Below are 20,544 nucleotides of genomic sequence, written 5' to 3'. Positions count from 1 at the left end.
GTGTGAAACTTATCAGGCAAAATTTGATTGTTTGATTTCTTTCAATCTATCAATGGTTTTTCTCATGCGAGACAATTCATTGATTGAGATTTGAGTGTGAGTCCACCAACACTGCCCAGAGGTATTCCTGGCACGGCCTATGGTTCGCAAAATTCGTCAGCTTTCTAGCGAAATCCTCGGAAAAATTTCTTGGTAATTCCTTTGATGCACTACTGCCTGTTTGAGTCAAACCATGATGATTTTTTCCTCCAATCTATCAAAAGATTTTCTGTGAGATTTTTCATTTGATATTAGTAGTGATCCTTGCATGATTTCTGCGGAAATTCTTAACGAATATATGTTATTTAGAAATTCTTCTGAAGGACGTCAGTGAATTCCTAAAAGGCCAAATAGCAAATTTATTCACAACAGCCTAAAAAAATTATTTACAAAATTTGTTGACGTGAACTTCGCGAATTCTTGAATGTGACTATCAGGTAGTCTACCCAGAATATCTATGGATTTATAATGAATCTATTGGATTGTTTCCATTAACCTCCATCAAGCATGGGAACCATTCACTCGAATATTGCGTTTTTCTCGCTCACTTCCACAAGCGGTCAAGAGCGAGATTGCCGTTTCCCCAACCAAGCTGAGTGTTTCAATTTCCAATGCGCTTTCCTCTTGTTCGCCGAGCGACAAGTTAGACAAACCGGCAACAGAATGATTCACTACCAACTCCTTGTGCCGAAGGCATCCGATTGCTGTAGCGAATGATTCTTTACATTCCGATTCCGCACGATTGGCATTCGTGTTTGAGAGCTGAAGAGCGTTCACTGACTGGGAATACACATGGCGAAATGATTCAGTGAACGCAAAATCTGTAAATTTCGCAGGAAGCATTCAGTGATTGAATGGCGAAAGCGTTCTTTCGTGTCTCCCATTTCACGGTGTGCTGGAACAGTAGAAGCATTAACCTAAGAATGCTAATGTCGCTGCTGTTCGTGTTACCAACATCTAGTTTGCCACGAACTGACAGCTTGAGTACCGGGCCTCAAAGTGTCAGATTAATTTTAGAAACCAAAACAACGACATGGTAGTGAACAAACAATGGAAATCCATAATTTAAGGTAATAATAATTAAAATCAGTTTTGTGACAACAACGCCATTAGCGTTCTACTACTAATATTTCTATTGCTGGAACACACATATTATCGGACTTGCATGAACCTCCGATCTTTTTTCACTAAAAGTTAGCCTTGGTAGTCAAAAAAAGCTTGCTGAATATTAAAAAATCTTTCATCGGCAAAAAATTGAAAAAAGACGATTTTTGTATTTTTACCCTTTTTCCATATATGAGTTCATAGGAGAATATTAGAGATACATTAATATGATGACTTTTAACGACTTAATGACCAATTTGACATATCTTTAACATGAATGAATTGTTAGATTTAAGCATCATTTCCTACATACACTAACACAATATGACCAGCCCATGGTGGTATGCCGTATTTTATATAATGGAAATTTCACTTTTCACTTCAGAAAAGCTTATACGAACGCTTTGTATTCTTCTTTCTGAATCAAATCAGTAATATTTTACGTATGCGGTATAGTTTTCTAATCAGAATAGGAATTCCCAGAAATTGATACACATGGCAGTATAGGCTGTATTCATGTGCTTATACGCGCAAAAGTTTTGAAAGCGGGTTCACTATAACATGATTAACAGTAAATGGCTTATATAGCCTTAAGGTGGTCTCAAGCTCATCAAGATACAAGTTTTGTGCAGTCACTAATCTACTCATATGCAATGCACACATTATATTTGGGGTTTGAAGTGCCTGATTTTGAGTAAAAGGGCTGGATTACTTTGGATAATTGTGGCGACGGTAACAAATCGATCCAACGTAATCCAGCCCTTTTATTCATGACTTCGCACTTATGGAGGGCACATTTTGCGAAATAGACACAACAATTTCAATAACCAACATGGACACATAAATTTTAGTATCGCAAAACGAGGTATCTTTGAAAATGCGGGTAACTTTGATAGTGCGGGATCCGCAACGTACTAAACAAAAATTATGTTATTCAGTTAAGCAAAACGAATGAGAAACTAAGGAGTATCAGTGTGACACTTCACCCTGAGCTGTTTTCGTGCCAATCAAGAGTATATGAGGCTTTATATTCGAATATTAAAAAATGATGAGATTTTGGTACTTTCAAAACGCTCACAATCAATTTGTTTTACTATCACTATTTCATGAAACTATAATGAGTTCGGTACGTATGCTTGATGGCCTAGCTATAGTAGAACATGAATCCGGTATCAAACCTCATAGCGAAAAACAGTTTTACAATTTGGAATCATTTTTTGTAATCAGAGTCACAAATTCCCACATAACATTATAAACCTAGAGGTATGCAACACCTCATGTACTTTACGGGATTCAGTCGATTTATACTCATTCATGTTCCAAAAACGATTGATTTATGGTGAATTCCATGTCGAAACATGATTATCGATATATATCTATTCAGAGATATATTTTTATCCCCATTATTATCAACTTATAATAGTGTTTATCATGTTTGTTTTGACTGAAAACCTTTTTAAAGATGTTTTTTGTTCAATAAATTCTGTACTTTAATTGATAAAATCTAATCCATGTATTTAGCTTAAGTATGTGAAGGTAACTAAGGATACGTTAATGATGTGAGGTTTTAGCAAACGCACCCAACCAGCGGCTGCATGATTTCAATATAAATCGGCATGACAACTTTTCAAATATTATATAATATTGTTATTCATACAAGGAATATACTGCCCATAAAGGCATAACTGTCCCATATGGAAATAATAGGCATTGAGAAAATTGCGCTCAAAGTTTGCGTCTTCTCATCTAAATGTTCATAATTTTCTAGTGCATTTCTGCATGCCATATTTATTTAGCACCACCGCACACATAACTCATTTTACTTCTATCGATCAGCAAAAAATATAATCTTGCACAACGCACGTTTTGCAAATGTTATTCGCATTGAAAGTCTATATGGAGCCTGTTATGCCTTTATTTTTCAATATGGGACTGCACACGCTTCATATTTTTTCGCAACTTTTCCGAACAAAGTGTGTTAAATTTTATATGCATAGTAAAGTACACATAAAAACATGAATGTGGCGACGAAGAAAGGTGTTGGTTCGAAAATCCATATGGGACAGTTATGCTTTTATTGGCAGTATAAGACTATCATAGATTTTTTTTTATTTTCACATCTTACATTTTCTGTATAAACCCTGTATATGTTACGATATTTTACAATATTTGTATGCGTTCTAGTTTTGGATGTAGACATACCGTATACAGGTTTGCGTAAAATCTTCCTCCATCTTTCAATCAAAACAAATGTGAATAACAAGATCAGCTAGAGTGAACATACCATACAAAATTGAAACAGTACATTGCCCTATATAATTGTATGGCGGTTTATTTTAATGGTTGCATGTAATTAAACAATTGTGTGTTATCTTAAAAAAGCTTCATGTTCAATAACGAACTCCAATGATTTCAATTATTCAGTAGAATAGGAAACATTGATTGAAACTTGATAAGTTGTAGTATGTTTACCTTAATAAATTTATGTAAAAATGCGATGTCGTTAATAAACGGCATACCACCATGGGCTGGTCACATTGTGTGAATGTAGGTATAAATTATGATAAATTTGAAACGTCTTGTAATCGATTCGTCGTCTAGGTATATTAAATAAGCCTTTGAGCTACTGCAATGCATCAAAATTAGTGTAACTCTAATATTCTCCTATGAACTCATATATGGGAGAAGGGTAAAAATATAAAAATCGACTTTTTTCAATTTTTTGCCGATGAAAGATTTTTTAATACTCCGCAAGATTTTCTTGACTATCAAGGTTAACTTTTAGTGAAAAAAGATCGGAGGTTCATGCAAGTTCGATAATATGTGTGTTCCAGCACACCGTGCATTTAAGAGCGGAAAGGTGCTCTCTCCGCTCTGTAGGGTAGATGTACCAATAGTGGAGGTACTAAGCACAATTGAACTTCATTTAATCGCATTAATTCAAGAAGCGCAAATAATGTACATGTTAATGTTGTAACGGGAAGTTGCGACCATTGACTTAATGAGAAAAATTATTTAACCGCAGTAATCCACGGCATGTCAGTGAAAAATAATACCTCCACTATTGATACACTGTTCCTTTAGTTGCGGTATATTTTTAATTTGTGTTCCTATAGTTGCGGTATCCGTTGTTTTCTTATGAATCCCTCCACTATAGGAACACTTTATCGCAACTATTGGTACAAGTAAGAAGAGTTTTAGCAATATAGTGATATATCATCAGTTTTAAGGCAATTCGAACGCTCTTTTCAACTATCCCATGTATCAACAAGCCAATACGTTGATTGCCAGTGTCGGTTCTGTGGCTAATTTAATAAAATCAGTGAAAACGGCACTACCGCAACTATAGGAACACCCACAACTAAGGGAACACTTACCCTATATCTTTTCAATTTCGGTTTATCTCAATCGTTTGCGATTCGCTGGGATTGCGCTCACCCTAGTAGCGTTCGGCAGTCACTGAACATTCGGTGGCGGCAGATACGTTGCAGATATTTTATCGGTAGCGTTCGGGTGAGTGAGTGAAATTTCCCATGCTTGACCTCCATTTCAAAATAGTCATATTTAGGGGTCGGGGGAATGTGCTTAGAACTTTAAAGGCGATCGAAGCTTCGAAAAGGTTGGGAACCACTTAAAAGTTAACAGCTTTTTACGTAAATACGAATTGTGATTGTCTGAGCAGCAGGAGTATCCAAGATCCGTTACATCAATATTAGACTGATTCAGCTCAGCATGAGAAAAAAAAATAGTTGTAGAATTCCACGGGACACCTCTCAGCATAATGCCTTAGGGTTAGACAATGGCACACGACTCATTAAGTTGCACATCCCAATTGAAGTTTGTATGGGATTTGCAAATCGAAAATATAGAAAACTGAAAATCATCCTCTGTTTTAATCAGAAAATTCGTGGTTTATGTTCAATTGGACTCAACATGTCAAACATACTAGATTATACTATGGCAAATTCAATTTAAGAAGGTGATTAGATATAGCTGTTGTTTTGAATTTAGACAGCAGCGATGTGAAACGAAAACAAAAAAAAAACAGTAATAGGAGAGCGAGAGAAAGGTAACGAATGTTGAAGAAGAACGAGAGAAAGAGCTAATTTTTGTTTTGCTCAACGTGAGACGTCACGTTCTAGACTTTATCATTTTTGACAGCTAGATACGAAATTTCTGAAGGCCTAGACACCGACACGTTAATGCTTCCAGTGGACGATTTGTCGTTTGAAGGAAGCACCACACTAGACAACGGACTAGCATGCAACGCCCAGTGGCACAGTCGAAATACATTTCTGACGAAAAGTTTTCCGGACTGAAGCGGGAAACGAACTCACACCCCTGGACTCGATGCGGCTTAATGCTTGGTAACACTAACCGCACGGCCACGAAGCCCACGCGTAGCATTCAAGTAGCCGTATATAGGCCAAAACCTGCACTTTGGTAGCATGTAAGGCACATATGCAGTTTACTAGCATTTAATAAACTGCAGTAAAGGCACACATACTTCTAAATAAATGCTTTTCAGGTGCTTACTGGCTACATCGATTGTGATGCAACCTTCACAAATATGTTCGGTTTATGGTATCTACACAAGTTTTTTTATAATTCTTGGCATGATTAAACGCAATTAACCGATATACGGAACGGAAGACTGATAGTTGGCAACTTTCAATATATTTGAACAGAATATCCCAAACAAAATTTAAATCGTTAAAGGCGCCGTCCACAAATTACGTAACGTTCTAGAGGGAGACGAAGTAGGCTCAAGCGTTACGGCTCATGCAAAAAGCGTTACGAAGAGGGGAAAAACTGAAAGAATTGAAATTTTGAGAGGTTTTCTTATCTCAAAGCACAAATCTAGGGGGTGCCCAATCAAGTCTCACAGCTTTATTGTTGAAGCGTCAGTCTAATCAACACATAGCGATTTTGTGTGGGCTTCGTGCCCATGCGGTAAGCGACGTCAGTCGTTCAGGCATATTGTGCCACGAAGTGTGGGTTCGATTCCTGCTCCAGTCGGTCGAAACTTTTCGTCAAACTGAAAAATTTAAGTACTCATAAGTACTCTGCAAAAGGATAGGACAAGAAACGGTCAAGGAATGCTTCCGCACCGAAAATACTTGAGCTGTACGCTGCTGAGTAGTAGAGCTGATTTTATAAGTCAGTTACGCCTGCCGAATAAATCAAAAGGAGCTGTCACTTTTCCGTCAATTATTCCGCAAAAAAAAGTGACATTTCGCTCATACTGGAATAGCTGTCAAAATTACATTTGGCTGAAGTACTTTAATACTAGGGGGTGATTCCATTGCATTTGTGCAAATGGGTTCCGGGTCATTTGGCCGAATGCCATTTGGCCGAATGCCATTTGGCCGAATGCCATTTGGCCGAATGCCGTTTGGCCGAACGCCATTTGGCCGAATGCCGTTTGGCCGAAATTGAAAACAAAAGTGAACTACAGTTAGCATGAATTTATTATGAATTTCAAAGAACTTATTCAGCTTCAGCTTCCTCCTTCCTTTCTGGCATTACGTCCCCACTGGGACAGAGCCTACTTCTCAGCTTAGTGTTCTTATGAGCACTTCCACCAGGTCCGTCCCACTCGGGCTCAGATTTGGTATCACTTCTAGTACTGCATTTGGTCCCTCAGTAGTGCAAAAGGTACCCAAGTTTGACAGATCGCAGTACACTTTGCACGGCATTCTAGATTACCTTATGAGCCATAAAATTTTTGGCAACTGCAAGGGACATGGATGTCTTTAATGTGTCTTTGCTTCCACAGTTATTAACTGAGAGCTTACTGTGCCAATGACCATTTTTGCATGCGTATATCGTGTGGAAGGTACGAAGATACTCTATGCCCAGGGAAGTCGAGAAAATTTCCAACCCGAAAAGATACTCAACCGGTGGGATTCGAACCCACGACCCTCAGCTTGGTCTTGCTGAATAGCTGCGCGTTTACCGCTACGACTATCTGGGCCCACCAGCTTATTCATAAAAATGGGAAATATCAATATAGCTTTTTAGTGTTAGTTGAAGAAACAGTCAGAGCTGAAAGAAGAACATCCTAAATGTAAGCAGTTGTTCAATGCTATGCTAGTGGTAATAGCCACCAGCAGATGTTTTGACATCGCGTTTGTAGTTAACTTTTGACAGTAACTGAAACAGTTTAAAACTTATTCGTCCTTCTGCTGGATCGGCTTGCTTCGATCCCTCGAATCGTACTAAGTAATATATGTCATAGTTCTGACATCAACAAGTCTTGGCTTCTTCTTTTCACAACGGAGAAATAGTGTACTTCTTTGACGTAAGTGTTCACCGAGTCGTTTATTGCTATATTCAAGAAACAATGCAGTGTTCAGCTCCCAAGTTGTTATTTTAATCTTGGAGGAGAATGACATCTCATCTACACTTTTAAAAATAATGAAAATCTCTCCGGACGTAATTCACATTATGACTGAATGGCACATTATGTAAGTGATGAAATGACGTAAAAATGGGTTCTGTAAGATGTATTGAAAGAAAAATGTAATTTTATATGATGAAGGACATGAAAACGATGCCGCTATGATTGACATTTTCCGAATCAGACACCATCGTATTTAAAATGAGACACAAATTCACGTCATTTGACTCGCTTCTTTTATGTGCATCCAAAAGACGTAAAATCGCATAATTTTTTCGGAGTGTGTATGTTAACCCTTGAGCTAAAAATATATGTTTTAAAAGAACGTATTTTAAGCTTTAATTAAATTAATTATGAAAAATATTTCCCTCTTGAAAGATCAGCCTATGAACAAAAGAAGGATAAATCTCTTATGAAAATCAAAACAAGTGCAATGCATATAATAATTTATTTCACCAGTACAACAACAAAGAATTGCCGATGATTTAAAGAAGGAAAAATTCCCACTTAAAATATAAGGTCAATCATTGCCGATAGTAATGCAACCAGTATAACTAGAAAGAATAGCCTATGTTTAAAAGAAAGAAAAATTTCTGATGAAATCATTAAAAACACTTGAGACCTTATTACACCATTGGTAATCCAGTGGCGAATCAATCATCACCTCAAAGTCTTAACGTGAAGTGTGCAGTTCACAACTTCGTCCTGAATAAAAGGGTCGATGTTATCATTCTCTTGGAGCTCTGACAAACATGACGTCCCGTCACATCAAAAAAATCAACAAATTAATTAGCTTATCATCGTTGTAGCAATTTGATTTTTTTGTTCATGATTCGGCCAAACGGCATTCGGCCAAATGACTCTGTTGGCCAAATGGCATTCGGCCAAATGGCGTTCGGCCAAACGGCGTTCGGCCAAATGGCCGGACACCGCACAAATACTGACCCAAACACTTGCCATAACTCACTGCCCTGATGGATTATAATTTCGTCCAAGAGTGCTTTTGGACCATAGTGACATAAGCTTGAATCGCGTTCAATGCTATCGACTTCCGTAGTCGCGGTATTCATGGAAAAATATCACAATTTTGATACTGTGCGACCCTCGCTTAAGCGTAATCGTAATTACGATGTCAAGAATGAATGCAGTCTTCTATGTGGTGCACAAATTTCATGCTTCTCTCGGAGCTTGTCTTCAGTGGGTAGACGTACGCAACCTCGAATTTTCTCAAACGAAGCCTCGGTTTTCTTATTGACGAGGGGTAACAAGTGAAATGAAATTGAATTTCCAATCCAGGAACATAATACACATCACTAGGAATGATCTGTTGCTAATAAAAATCCTTTCTTGTCGTACTACAAGTGGTCAGAATCAACAAACTTGTTATGTGTCTCGTTATCTTTTAAAATAATACTATTTCGTTCGTGTTTTAGATTTTTTTTTCTAGGATTCGATCAAAATTTCATTTTTTTATAGCTGGGTTATCATGATTGGGTAGGTTGATGCTTCAGTTTTTCACATTGCAAGCTAACCTCTATCTTGTACCGATACAACTATAGAACTCGTCCTGATGGGTCTGTTTTATGCTTCACAATTTCTTTGGTTATTTCATTGTTCGCACTTGTCTCCAACGCCATCTTGAAAGAATCGAAGGATTTGAGCATGCTTTCAGAATGCTTTTCGCTCTAGAGAAGAGTTTTTCCATTCACCCACATGTTATCGTTTTCGTACTCAACCTTGCATAGTCTGTTCAAGGAGTGGTTATCATCATCGTCTGTGGATAAGAGTTCTTGATCATTGACCTTCGCGTTACCTACACGGAGCAAAGCAAACGTAAGACTGCCATAAGATTTGCTTATGGAATTACGATACAAGAAAAATCTTTGAAATTCTTAAGACCATTGCATGATTTTCGGCAGATGTTGTTTCCATAATACACCTCGAAGGAATTTCGTAAGATGATCTTATGAACCAGCATTGACATGATAACAAAATCCATAGATATTCTTATAAATTACGTTATTCAGTAACTGAATTATAGTAATCCGCGTTAAAAAATAGGATATCCAACTTGGGAAAATCAAATTTTGATCCATTTTGTCACGCTGCAATTCGATTAAAGCACTTTACTGAAAGTGGATGAAAACTCGATTTTCACGAGTTGGCTAACCTATGTTTAACGCGAAGCAGTATGTCATAACAGCGAAAAAATATTGAGAAAAGTTGTGAAGAATGCTTCAATTGGTGCAGGTTTACGTTAGGGGCGGTCCATGAATTACGAAGGGTTTATGATTTCTTACGTGTCATACAAATTGTTTTCAATATTCATTCAAAAATCTTATTGTTCGGGTCCAATTCCACAATCTGATCGAAAGTAACTTTTAGTTACAGCGGAATTGATGATATATAGAAAATATTTACCCTTTGATGCATTAGAAACGGAGTCAGCCAGCGACAAATCAGCAAACAAGTTAATTTCGGTAGCCATATTGAATTTCTGGTAGTGAAGTGCCTGTACCGAGAAAATTTAACTCACGTGGTTTGTCACAGTGATGAGTAATGGAGTTCATAGGCGTTCTTATGACATTGACAATTAATAGTTATGAAAAAAAATACACTAGTCGTATGAATCTCAATCTCGTCGTATGAAACACACAAGTGTATTATGAACCAACAAAAAATAATTAAAAACGTGTTAATTAGTGTGATCTTATGAAAATCATGCGAGATTTTTCCTCAGTGTAGATGTTCGGCGTAGTGCTGCGTCCTCCTTTGACCACCTCACGTTCATTCGAAGAAACGCTCCCAACTCTATCATTAAACATTTCAGCTCACTGCACGAAGCCTTTGCGGGATGTTCGGTGGGAAAGTTGAGATTAGTATGACTAGTAGAACTTCTGTCTTTATGACAGTATGTTTTCTGATGGCTACTTTTATAGTAAACCAGCAGACCTCGGGATGGGCAACGGAAGGCAAGTCGTCATATTCCAACGATTGGTCGAGATGCTAGGTAGTTGTATGCTGAGAAGATATCCATCTGCTTCAGTCACTCAAGGCCATACCGAGTCGGACGTATCGGGTATTAGAAGGTGGGCTTCATAAGCACGTTCCCGCCAATTGGGAGATTTGAGCCTATTTCATCATCTACCCGATGGGAAAGGGAAGGGAATGATTAGAGAAAATAAGGCTGAGCTCCCTCGAAGAGAGATAAAGGACGCTGTAAATCGCATGAGCGTAAAGAGACCCGATATCTCATTACCACAACGGGTTAAGAATAACATAATGCCGTAAAGATTCAGGCTTCTGAAGTCAGTTTCACTTAAAAAGTGTTTACTAAGTAATCGAAATCGAAATTTTTTCTGCCTGAACATCGCTGCAATGTCCACCATGTGAGCAAAACTGATTCAGCCTTAGCTCATGAGAATATACACCAGCACCAATTCTACCTTTAAGAAGGCAGCCGTCAGTACAAAATACTATATTGCTTTATATACTTCTTTCAGCCGGACGTCCACTCTTCCCGTGAAGGGAATTGTGTGGTAAATGTCCTGTAATGAAAGTGACAAACAATTGCGAGATAACTTGGAGCAAGGATAATTTTGTCCCAATTCACCGAAAGTGGAAACAACGATGAGTGTGTTGATCTACACACTATCTTCACTGGATTTTTTTTTTCAGCAGATCAAATGTCCATAAACGTTAAAAGACTAGTGGTCCTGTCAGCATACAACCAAAGTTGCCAATGGAACTTTTGAGAATTGTTGACTTTGTAGAAATATCCAAGGAAGGCTGCGGAAAGCAACCCGAAACGTGTAGAACGGTCGGTTTACTTTTGAGCATAATTTGCCTCCCATCCACAATTTCTTTGAGATCTTTCGTGTGAGGTATGAACTACGGTATGGACCACACTTAATACTTTTTCGTACGTTTCTCTTTTTCGCCAAAAATCCAAAATGTGATTTCACACGAAAAAAAAAATGAAATGCGCTCATCGAGAAAGTTGAAACACTCAAATCTAAATTATGAGAATGGAAAAAACACTTATTCGATAAAAAAAAAAACAAATATTCCATATATAAACTAGTAAGTATACTGGATGTCACGAATGATTGTCTTAACAATAATAATTTCGGTAATAAAAAGTGTTCCACAGATATGAACTTGGAAAGTTAGCTTTCTTTTTTATGGAACTTTGTTAAACTCTCAATAACAAGGGTTATATCCTTGGTCGATAGTTGGGCCGACCGTCATTAAAATGGAACTTACCGTGAAAAAAAAAACCGGGAACGTTAATTTACTTTTGAACTTTTTTGTGGTCTTTTGGTATACAAAAACCCACGTGCTCTTGTAAAAATCGCATCTTTTTGTTTAAGTTAATAACATTCATTGGTCAATTAATGGAAATAATATTCATTGGGACTAAAATAACAAGAACAAATACTATTTATTATTTTCTAACGAATTCAAACTTCGATACGCGCATTGTAAGCATATATGAATCCAACAAAAACTTTGATCTGTTTGGTAAATCCAGGGGCCCATTTAAACATTTAAAAACGCTAGGGTCTTTAATATTTTAACGCTAATGTCATCTGTAGGCCACCATTACTTTTTGACGTATTAAACCAATTCTGTTCTATATTATAAACTAGTTATTGGAACGATGTTTGGAGCACTTTGAATTACTCAAGCAGTATACTTGTTATTTCAATATTGTAACTATTGATAAACAATCTAATCACTATTTTTACGATTTCAATGAATTGGGTAAAATCTAACAACTGTTGTTTCAGCAGTAATTCTTGCCATTTTAAACATAGAAAAATAGTCGTGGGCTTGGATGGCAAAAAAAACTTCCTTTCGAAAGGATACATAAAAAACAAACTAGAGATAAATATCACATCGGTCAAACTCACCTGCCGCTCAGTCAGGTTCAAATTCCGGGCCAGCTCCCATCGCTTCTGCTTGGAAACGTAGGCATTGAATAGGAACTCTTTCTCCAGCTCGAGCGTCTGGAACTTGGAGTAGGGTTTTCGCTTCTTCCGCACCGTCACGTTGCCGGTCCACTCGAGCGGATTGGACGGCGTACAGGATCCTACTCCGCTTACCCCCACCGAAATGCTCGAACCTACTGGAATTTGTCGGAAGCATGAAAATAGAAGAAAAAAACAAAAACACTCCATCAGTTAAGTTAAACCATTTAACTACAGTTCACACCTTATCATCTTCGACGGGAACAACGCAATAACGCTACAAAGTATTGCACCTCGACACGAATAACGAGCAAGCCTAATTCGGGAAAATTAAACACCCGCTGGAAACAAATCACCGCAAATCGGCCGTCAAAACATGACCGATATTGCCGCGACCAATAAACCATCCCAAACCGAAAGCTACCAATAAGGGACGGTTGTTTGAAAAAGCCATTTCCGCGCCAGTTTAATGGCCCACCTTTTACGATACAGGTTCCAGAATAAAGCAGCCCGCACTTGCTGCCGTCCCATTAAAGCCGCCTCATCTGTGGAGCCTCAAGTGGGCAATAAATTCATTTAACAATTCAATTATTGAATCGAAAATTAGCCAATAAATGTCGCTCACCACCCGAACAACGCAAACACTAAAAAAAATAGATCTCCTGGACCACCTGACACATAATCCAATCCGAATACGGTAGCGGGATTTTCCTCCAGGTAAATCACAGTGGTCCAGATTTAGAAGAGCCTCTTTTTCACTTGTAACTTATCCAAAATTGATAATCCGCTATATTTCTTACGAACGAAGTACGGTTTGGTGATCCTTCATCGTACAACACTAAAATATGTTCCGAAAAGTGAATCAGTTTTCCATTATAATTCAAAAATAAAATAGGATTATTTAGGATTAAAACATAAGAAAAACGAGTTTCTTTTGAAACCTTTGCATGAGTTCTTCTAACTATTTGATATTGTATACATGTTTGTAAACTGGGGTTTTGCCACCATTTTCCTAAAACTGAACCTCTGTGCCCCACTAGAAAGAGCGGGAGAAAAAAAAACACGCTATGCTCCTTCGCAAATAGACAATAAACAGGCTGTAACAATGAATGTTACGGTGTGGATCATAAAAATGGAAACGGCAAACATCACTACGCTCTCGTCACCTCGCAAGTATACCTATATGCAATTGCAGAACATCCTCATAGTAAACACAACCTTGAATATTTGTTCTCGGCAGTTTTTTCTGTTGTTACTCCTCGTCGCCACCACCATTTTAGTGTCCGGAGCGGAGCGAATTCGTTTCTTTCCTCACCTTCCGACATGTCTACTTAGGTACTAGTGGCGGTGGCTTACGCGCTCTCGCAAACGATTCTCCGTTTTATGAATTATTACCAAACATAAAAATTAAATTAATTGCCACCATTTCAATAAAAGAGAGGAAAAAAAAGAGTGTTTGTTGTTACATCGTTTGCGAGCATCGGGTCGGGCCGGCAATTAAGAGTCCGGTTAATGGTGGTCGGTGAGTGGGTGGATGGAGGGGCAAGGATGAGCCACAATTTGCACGCCGGGCGGAGGCTTAGTAACCCAAAAGCCGGTGGTGCGGTTAAGGAAACTGCCGGTTATGGGCGGGAAATTTGCTGCTTTGCGATAGACACATTGTTGGCAGATCGGCTACTGTACGAGACAAGCACCAACAGGTGTGCGTCGTTAAGCGTCGAACAATTTGGCTGAGCGGAGCTGAGTGGGTTCCTCGCGGGAGGACTAAAATTTGAACGAAATTGGATAATCGGTTGTGGTGGCTGGTTAAACGAGTGAATTTAACGGAGGTACTAAAGACATAAGTACCCTGTTTAGGAGGTATTGCTATAATGGGCGAACAGAATGCAATGATGCAATGAGGGTTCCATAATTGGCGGATGATTGGTTCTAGAAGCATCCAAAAGATTGTCAGGCTTCGTCTTCGATAGTTACACTTGAGAAGAAAGCTTGTTGATGGAATTCACCCATAACATGCATGCTGGGCCAGCGTCCATTTATTACGAAACGCTAAAATTTGAATTTTTTAACCAGACCCCCCCCCCCCCATTCCGTGAAAAAAAAAATTTTTTGTATGAGCCGTAACGCTAACGTAATTTGTGGATGCCGCCTAATTTTTTTTGACACTGACTAAGTACAAATCTTTGGAAAATTGGATTATTCTGTCATAAGATGCTAAATTACTTTTTGCAATTTCTCATCGTAATAAGCTGTTTTTCATTACGCAACTGAAATCAGTGCTGTAATGATTCATTACGCAACGCTTTCTCATTACGCAACTGTTTTGAGTTGCGTAATGAATCATAACACAACAATTTTTCAGAAATTGTAAAATAATGGTGAATGCATTCCGATATAATTTCTGCTACCCTCAAGTGGTCTTCCACGAGATTGCAAAAAATGTTGTACGTAACTCGTTGCAGAACTTGATTTTTACAGCACTCGTCGTAATTATCCTACTCGGCAAGCCTCGTAGGATAAATTTACGACTCGTGCTGTGAAAATCATCAGCATTTGTTCCGTAAACTACTATCATCTCCATTTAACTTTGATCAGATTTGATAAATGTTGTAAACTGTGTGAGATATGTGACAATTTAATTTGGATGATAGTAGATTTAAGAATCGATAAAAGTATGCAGTCAGAGCGGACCAAGTGCTTAAGCATGCTGAAGAAATTCGAGAAAATGCATCACATTCCAAGTGATTTGTTAGGTTTGGCATGAAATGATTCTTCTTCCTACTCATCAATAGAAATTCATAAATATTACATTATTCCATGCATCTGATTTTGATTTCTGACCATTTACCATTTTTGGATAGGTGGTCAAGATTTGCTACAATTTCTGTGCAGAAATAGTGGACCAAGTGTCAAAAAGCAATGAACTGATTGGTTATTGCATTTTTTTTTTATCCGATTCAAGATCCGACAGGAGGTTTTAGTAGTTACATGGTGTCTGAATGGAGTATGCTAGGACTCGCCAATTGGATCATTATATTTTAGTTGGTACTCAAGATTTTCACTTGGTCCACTCTGATTGAACCCAAATTTGCATATTTCTGGTCTTCAATGGCTGACCCACCAAGATTTTAGATTTCGACCTACCATAATGTCTCTGATTTCGGAATTAAAGATATGGATTATTGAAGAATTTATGGTGCTAATGTGGAACGATGTTAGTAATCTGTTTAGGGGTCGTCCACTAATTACGTAAGTAGTTATTGGGCCAGGGGGGAAGGGTTGAGATTTCTAACGCGCCATACAAATTATTTTTGATTTTCATACAAATAGTCTTACCATGGGGGAGGGGAGTTCTCCAAATTTGTCCCTTATCTTAAAGACATGAGCCCAGTTTGCCCTTGCAGAAGTTTTGAATATGTTTTCCTGGGATTATCACATCATATTATATTGTTTGAAGTAACACAAAGTTATGTGGAAATATTGAACTTGGATGTGTTGAAAACATTGAAAATATGACTTGGTCCACTCTGACATAACGCCGACCAATTGAATTACATATTATTCTACCATGATCTGACCCATCTGTAACATTGTTGAATCAAATCAGTCCCTTAGGGGTCGTTCATAAGCTAAATCACGCTCAAAGAGGAGGGGAAGAATTGAAGAAAGCGGCTTGATACGACTGAATGGTTTGTTTAGCGTTATACTTCCGATTTTCAACGATTCGGCTCGTGGTTGGAGCCTTCCTCAGGATGGTTTTATGTGTACCGCTATTTGTTCAGCCAGACTAGCAAAAGGCAATGAACAAACAGCGGTACATATATAACCTCCCTGAGGAAGGCACCAACCACGAACCGAAACGTTGTAAGTTAAATAACTATCCCGCTTTTACTACGTTTGACCTGAAAATCCAAAAACTAAGGTTTGACGAAAAGAGACGATCCATATATAGTATTGGACAACACATTTGAAACTTTTTCGATTTTTAATACAAAATGTTCAATTTTAGAGGGTAAGATCCTTGATATTTAGGGATTTATGAATTTTCAAAATTTTCCAACGTAACTGGAATATCAACATATATTTTGTATGATTTTTCCAACCGTTAGGTAAAAAGCAATCATTTTGACTTAAGTGGATGTTTACATCTTTTTTATAATTGACATAACTTAACAGATTCAATGGGCAGTTTTATCTCATTAGCAATGTTTAAAATCTTAAAAAGATGAACAAGTATGCTGCAGACAGTTTTTGTGTAGGGCTATTAGGTTTTCAGATAAATAGTTTTGATTTCTTCATAAAAATTGAAATTGATCATTTTGTATGGAAAATCTAAAAAGTTGCAAATGTTTTGTGTTATGTTTTGTTTTTCTGTCATGCAGATCTTAATTGAAACGCCAATAACTTTGCCACTAAGCATTAAGTTAAAACTAAGCAGACAAAAGAAATCTAATAAGGGGTCTCCCAGAACATTGTTAAGAACATCATCAGAAATCAAACAATTCTATAAATGTTTTGGCTAGAATGTTACCAAGAATCTGAAGAATTTAACAGTATTATCAAATGATGTCTCTATTAAGGGGTGGTCCATTGATTACGTTAGACAATTTTGGCAGTTTTTGGACGCCTCTCCCACTATGATAAGATTTTGTGTGAAAATTAAAAATAAATGGCACGTAAGAAATCTCAAACCTCCCTCCCCCCCATAAACTCTTACGTAATTAATGGTAAATGGCTGGGCATGGCGTACCATTGGTACCTCGCGTACCTGAACACTAGGGTGCGGCTTATTTTTCAAAAGTTCTCAAAACCAAAAATTCGTGTGCTCTACTGAATTTATATCACATTAAAAGAGAAACCTCAAAATCTGAGCCAAAAATATTAACATTTAGAGGTGGCGCAAGCGTCTTGAAGTTGAATTTTCAGGTTATAAGAAATGACCTTCAGTGAAGTACACATAACTTTGTTATTTTTCAACCGATTTTAAAACTTTTAGCATCAATACCTTCAAAATTAAATTTGTAAAAACTTTGTTGAAATCAAATTTGTCTAAAATCAAAACAAGTTTTAGTTATAAGTAATTTATTCCAAATTTTTCCTCATTCTACTAAAAATTTCAACTTTGTTTGACCATAACTTCATGATTACTCAACCGATTCCAAATCTTTTTACACGCTTTTGAAGCTAATTTAATTGTTTTCAAACCTTTCATATATCACATTTCACTAAAAAAATGTCTTGACCAAGTTATTCAGCAAAAACTGCACAAAAACATTATTTTTTAACGAAAAATGCCAGTTTTGTCAAATCTTTGGCAGTGAAATATTGGCTCTTAAGCTGAAACTGATTTTTCTCATTTATTAAACCTTTGGGAATGACTTTGCAACAATTTTTAAATAATTTTGAAACAAAATCATGTTTGCATATGTGGAAAAATATATGCACTATTCAACTGGTAATTAAGGCAAAATACTTTAAATATTTAAGTTTCATAGAAAAAATGCTATTTTCGGCAAAAAAAACTAAAATAATCCAAATAAATTTGATTTTTTTCATTGAAAAATCATGTTTTTGGGTAGGTTTTGTTAAATACCTAAGTCAAAAATGTTTTTTAGAAAAAAATGCAGGGCTGTTATAAAAACGTCTGAATCGTATCCGCGAAAATCGCGACTACTGAAATACGATCCGCGACTGGAAGCACAATCCGCGCCAAAATATATATAAACCTAAATGTCATTGACATCTTCACTCATGACGAGAACTTTGCAAAATCGAACTAATAAAAGAACTATATTTTTGTTAAAAGGCACACTCTAAGAAGCTATCATGTTCCAATCATTACAAAATAAAAAATAACATACAGCTTTTTTTCATACAACTTTTCATTTAACTTTTATGTAAAAATAATATCGACAGAGTATAATATGTTAATTTATGTCTAAATGATATATGGGAATCAGAATATATGAAAAGTGGAGTCATACACCAAATCAGATAAAATTTATTTGAAGTGAATATTGGACGTATTGGATTGGATAATATAAAGCATATTATATTTCTTTGAGTTTTACAGAAAATAAAATTAAGCACTAAAAATCTGTACATGTTTCAATTCTATATATTTTATCATTTATATTATTAAAGTGAACTCACATCTAATTACTACAAGAACACATGATATTGTATTACTCCTCTTCCATTATAAGACATCTTTGTTCATTCCGTTATATTCACTGAAGAATAGATTACATCTTCATTATAAATCAATGCTTCTGCAACCTAAAATCAGAACAAAGAAGACTGTTTTGCTATATGTAGCTGCAATATTCGCGAATTGAAACGTTCGTTCCTGAATAAATTTGCACTTGATTACCTACCATGATATTTCTGATATCTTTTTCACATTACTAAAATCCTATAGCTCTTATCTGATTTTGTAATGCTCAATAAACTAGCACAATCAGATGAAACTTGTATGACTGATGCATAGAATGTTTATTTGAATATGACTTAGGATACATCGGGAAATCATATAACCGTCATTGGATCATATAATGATCGAGTAATGGCTATGTGATTGTTCAGATTAATTAAATCGGAGTAATAAGTTGCAAAATGTGGAATAGCAGGAAAATCTAATGAGTCGAGCTTGATATCGAGAAAATCATATTCAACAATATATATTGAAATTTCTAATTTAGCGATCAGTCATAGAAACAATCAAGATAATCGTGAAATTCAATATAGTTGAAAAGCATCTCTACAATCGAAGAAAAGCTTGCAACTATATGCAATGCAGCTTGATAAGAAAAGTCATCCATATCGAGTAACTAATAATAACTTTAGCACAAAAATTTAAAAAATGCATGGCAAAAAAAAGCTTAAATGTCAATTTAAATTTTGAAATATTTTCTTATCTAACTTCATGCCACAGAAATCATTATTAAGATTAAATTGTCCATGAAAAGATGAAAAAGTAAGTTATTTTTCTATGAAGCTGTTTTTCTGGAAATAAATACTTTTTGTTTTAGAAATAGATACCAACACCACCATAGGATGAGGAAAAACAATAAAACAATAAATTCTAAATGAACGCCATTCATTGTACCCAAATTGTTATTATTTCGTATGACAATTTATGTCCCATTAAATTTCGGTACAAAGACTTAACATATTTAATAATTATTTTCACAAATATCTGTGTTTTATGGAAATTGTTACACTGTTCTTAGTAACTAAACATTTTGAGACGAAATATTGTTGTCTAGAATCCCACTCTATTCAAACTGCTACAATTTTTGATCTGTTATACATAAAATTTTAGACTCAATCAGAAGTATAGCACAAGTTTATGAAAATTAGTTCACAATCGACTCAGTCCAATTTTACAGTACCAGACTATTTTGCATAAAAGAACGGTAACTTTTTTGTCCAATACTATACATTCAAACAATCCATTTGCAGTTATGAACGATTTTCCAAGGTTTCTGCCAAATACTTAACATTTAAAACTGTTTAAGCGATTGTCCAAGCAATAATTAAAACATGGCTTCAGATCTAAGTGTCTGGTTAAGTTACAGTGGGTGGGTATGAAGAGACTAACTCTTTGAACTTTAACGTTTTCAATATGGAGCCGTAGGCTTACTTGTGGAACTTCCTAATGATGAACTGCACGATTGAAGGTATCTAACCAATTTGGTTTTTGAATGATTTTGTAAATCCGCGATTTTCGCGACAGTATTTCATGCACTCGCGATTTTCGCGTCTGGCACACCAAATCCGCTACAAATCCGCGAAAATCGCGAAATCCGCGAGAATCGCGAAAATCGCGCTTGTTGTAACAGCCCTGAAAATGTTTTATGTACAGTTTGAAAACAAATAAATTTGCTTTAAAAGTATGTAAAAAGATTTGGAATCGATTGAGTTTTAATGAAGTTATTGTCAAACAAAAATGATTTTTTTAGCAAAATGAGGAAAAATTTGTAGAAAAGTATTTTAACTAAGACAAGTTTTGATTTTAGACAA

The 20,544-nt window shown here is 36.4% G+C and overlaps 1 protein-coding gene across 3 annotated transcripts in view; it reads right to left on the bottom strand.

Moving 5' to 3' along the window:
* Nucleotides 1–20,544, bottom strand: part of LOC5572615 (homeobox protein abdominal-B) — a 171,395-nt gene that overhangs the window by 3,965 nt on the left and 146,886 nt on the right. For all 3 annotated transcript variants that reach the window (XM_021838492.1, XM_021838493.1, XM_021838495.1), the window contains one exon: nucleotides 12,463–12,677. In XM_021838492.1, coding sequence (XP_021694184.1) covers nucleotides 12,463–12,677 — 215 coding nt within the window. The remainder of the gene's footprint in view (nucleotides 1–12,462; nucleotides 12,678–20,544) is intronic.

The sequence above is a fragment of the Aedes aegypti genome, chromosome 1 (assembly GCF_002204515.2).
Source record: "Aedes aegypti strain LVP_AGWG chromosome 1, AaegL5.0 Primary Assembly, whole genome shotgun sequence".
Taxonomy (NCBI): Eukaryota; Metazoa; Arthropoda; class Insecta; order Diptera; family Culicidae; genus Aedes; species Aedes aegypti.
This window is presented reverse-complemented; position numbering and strand designations above follow the sequence as displayed.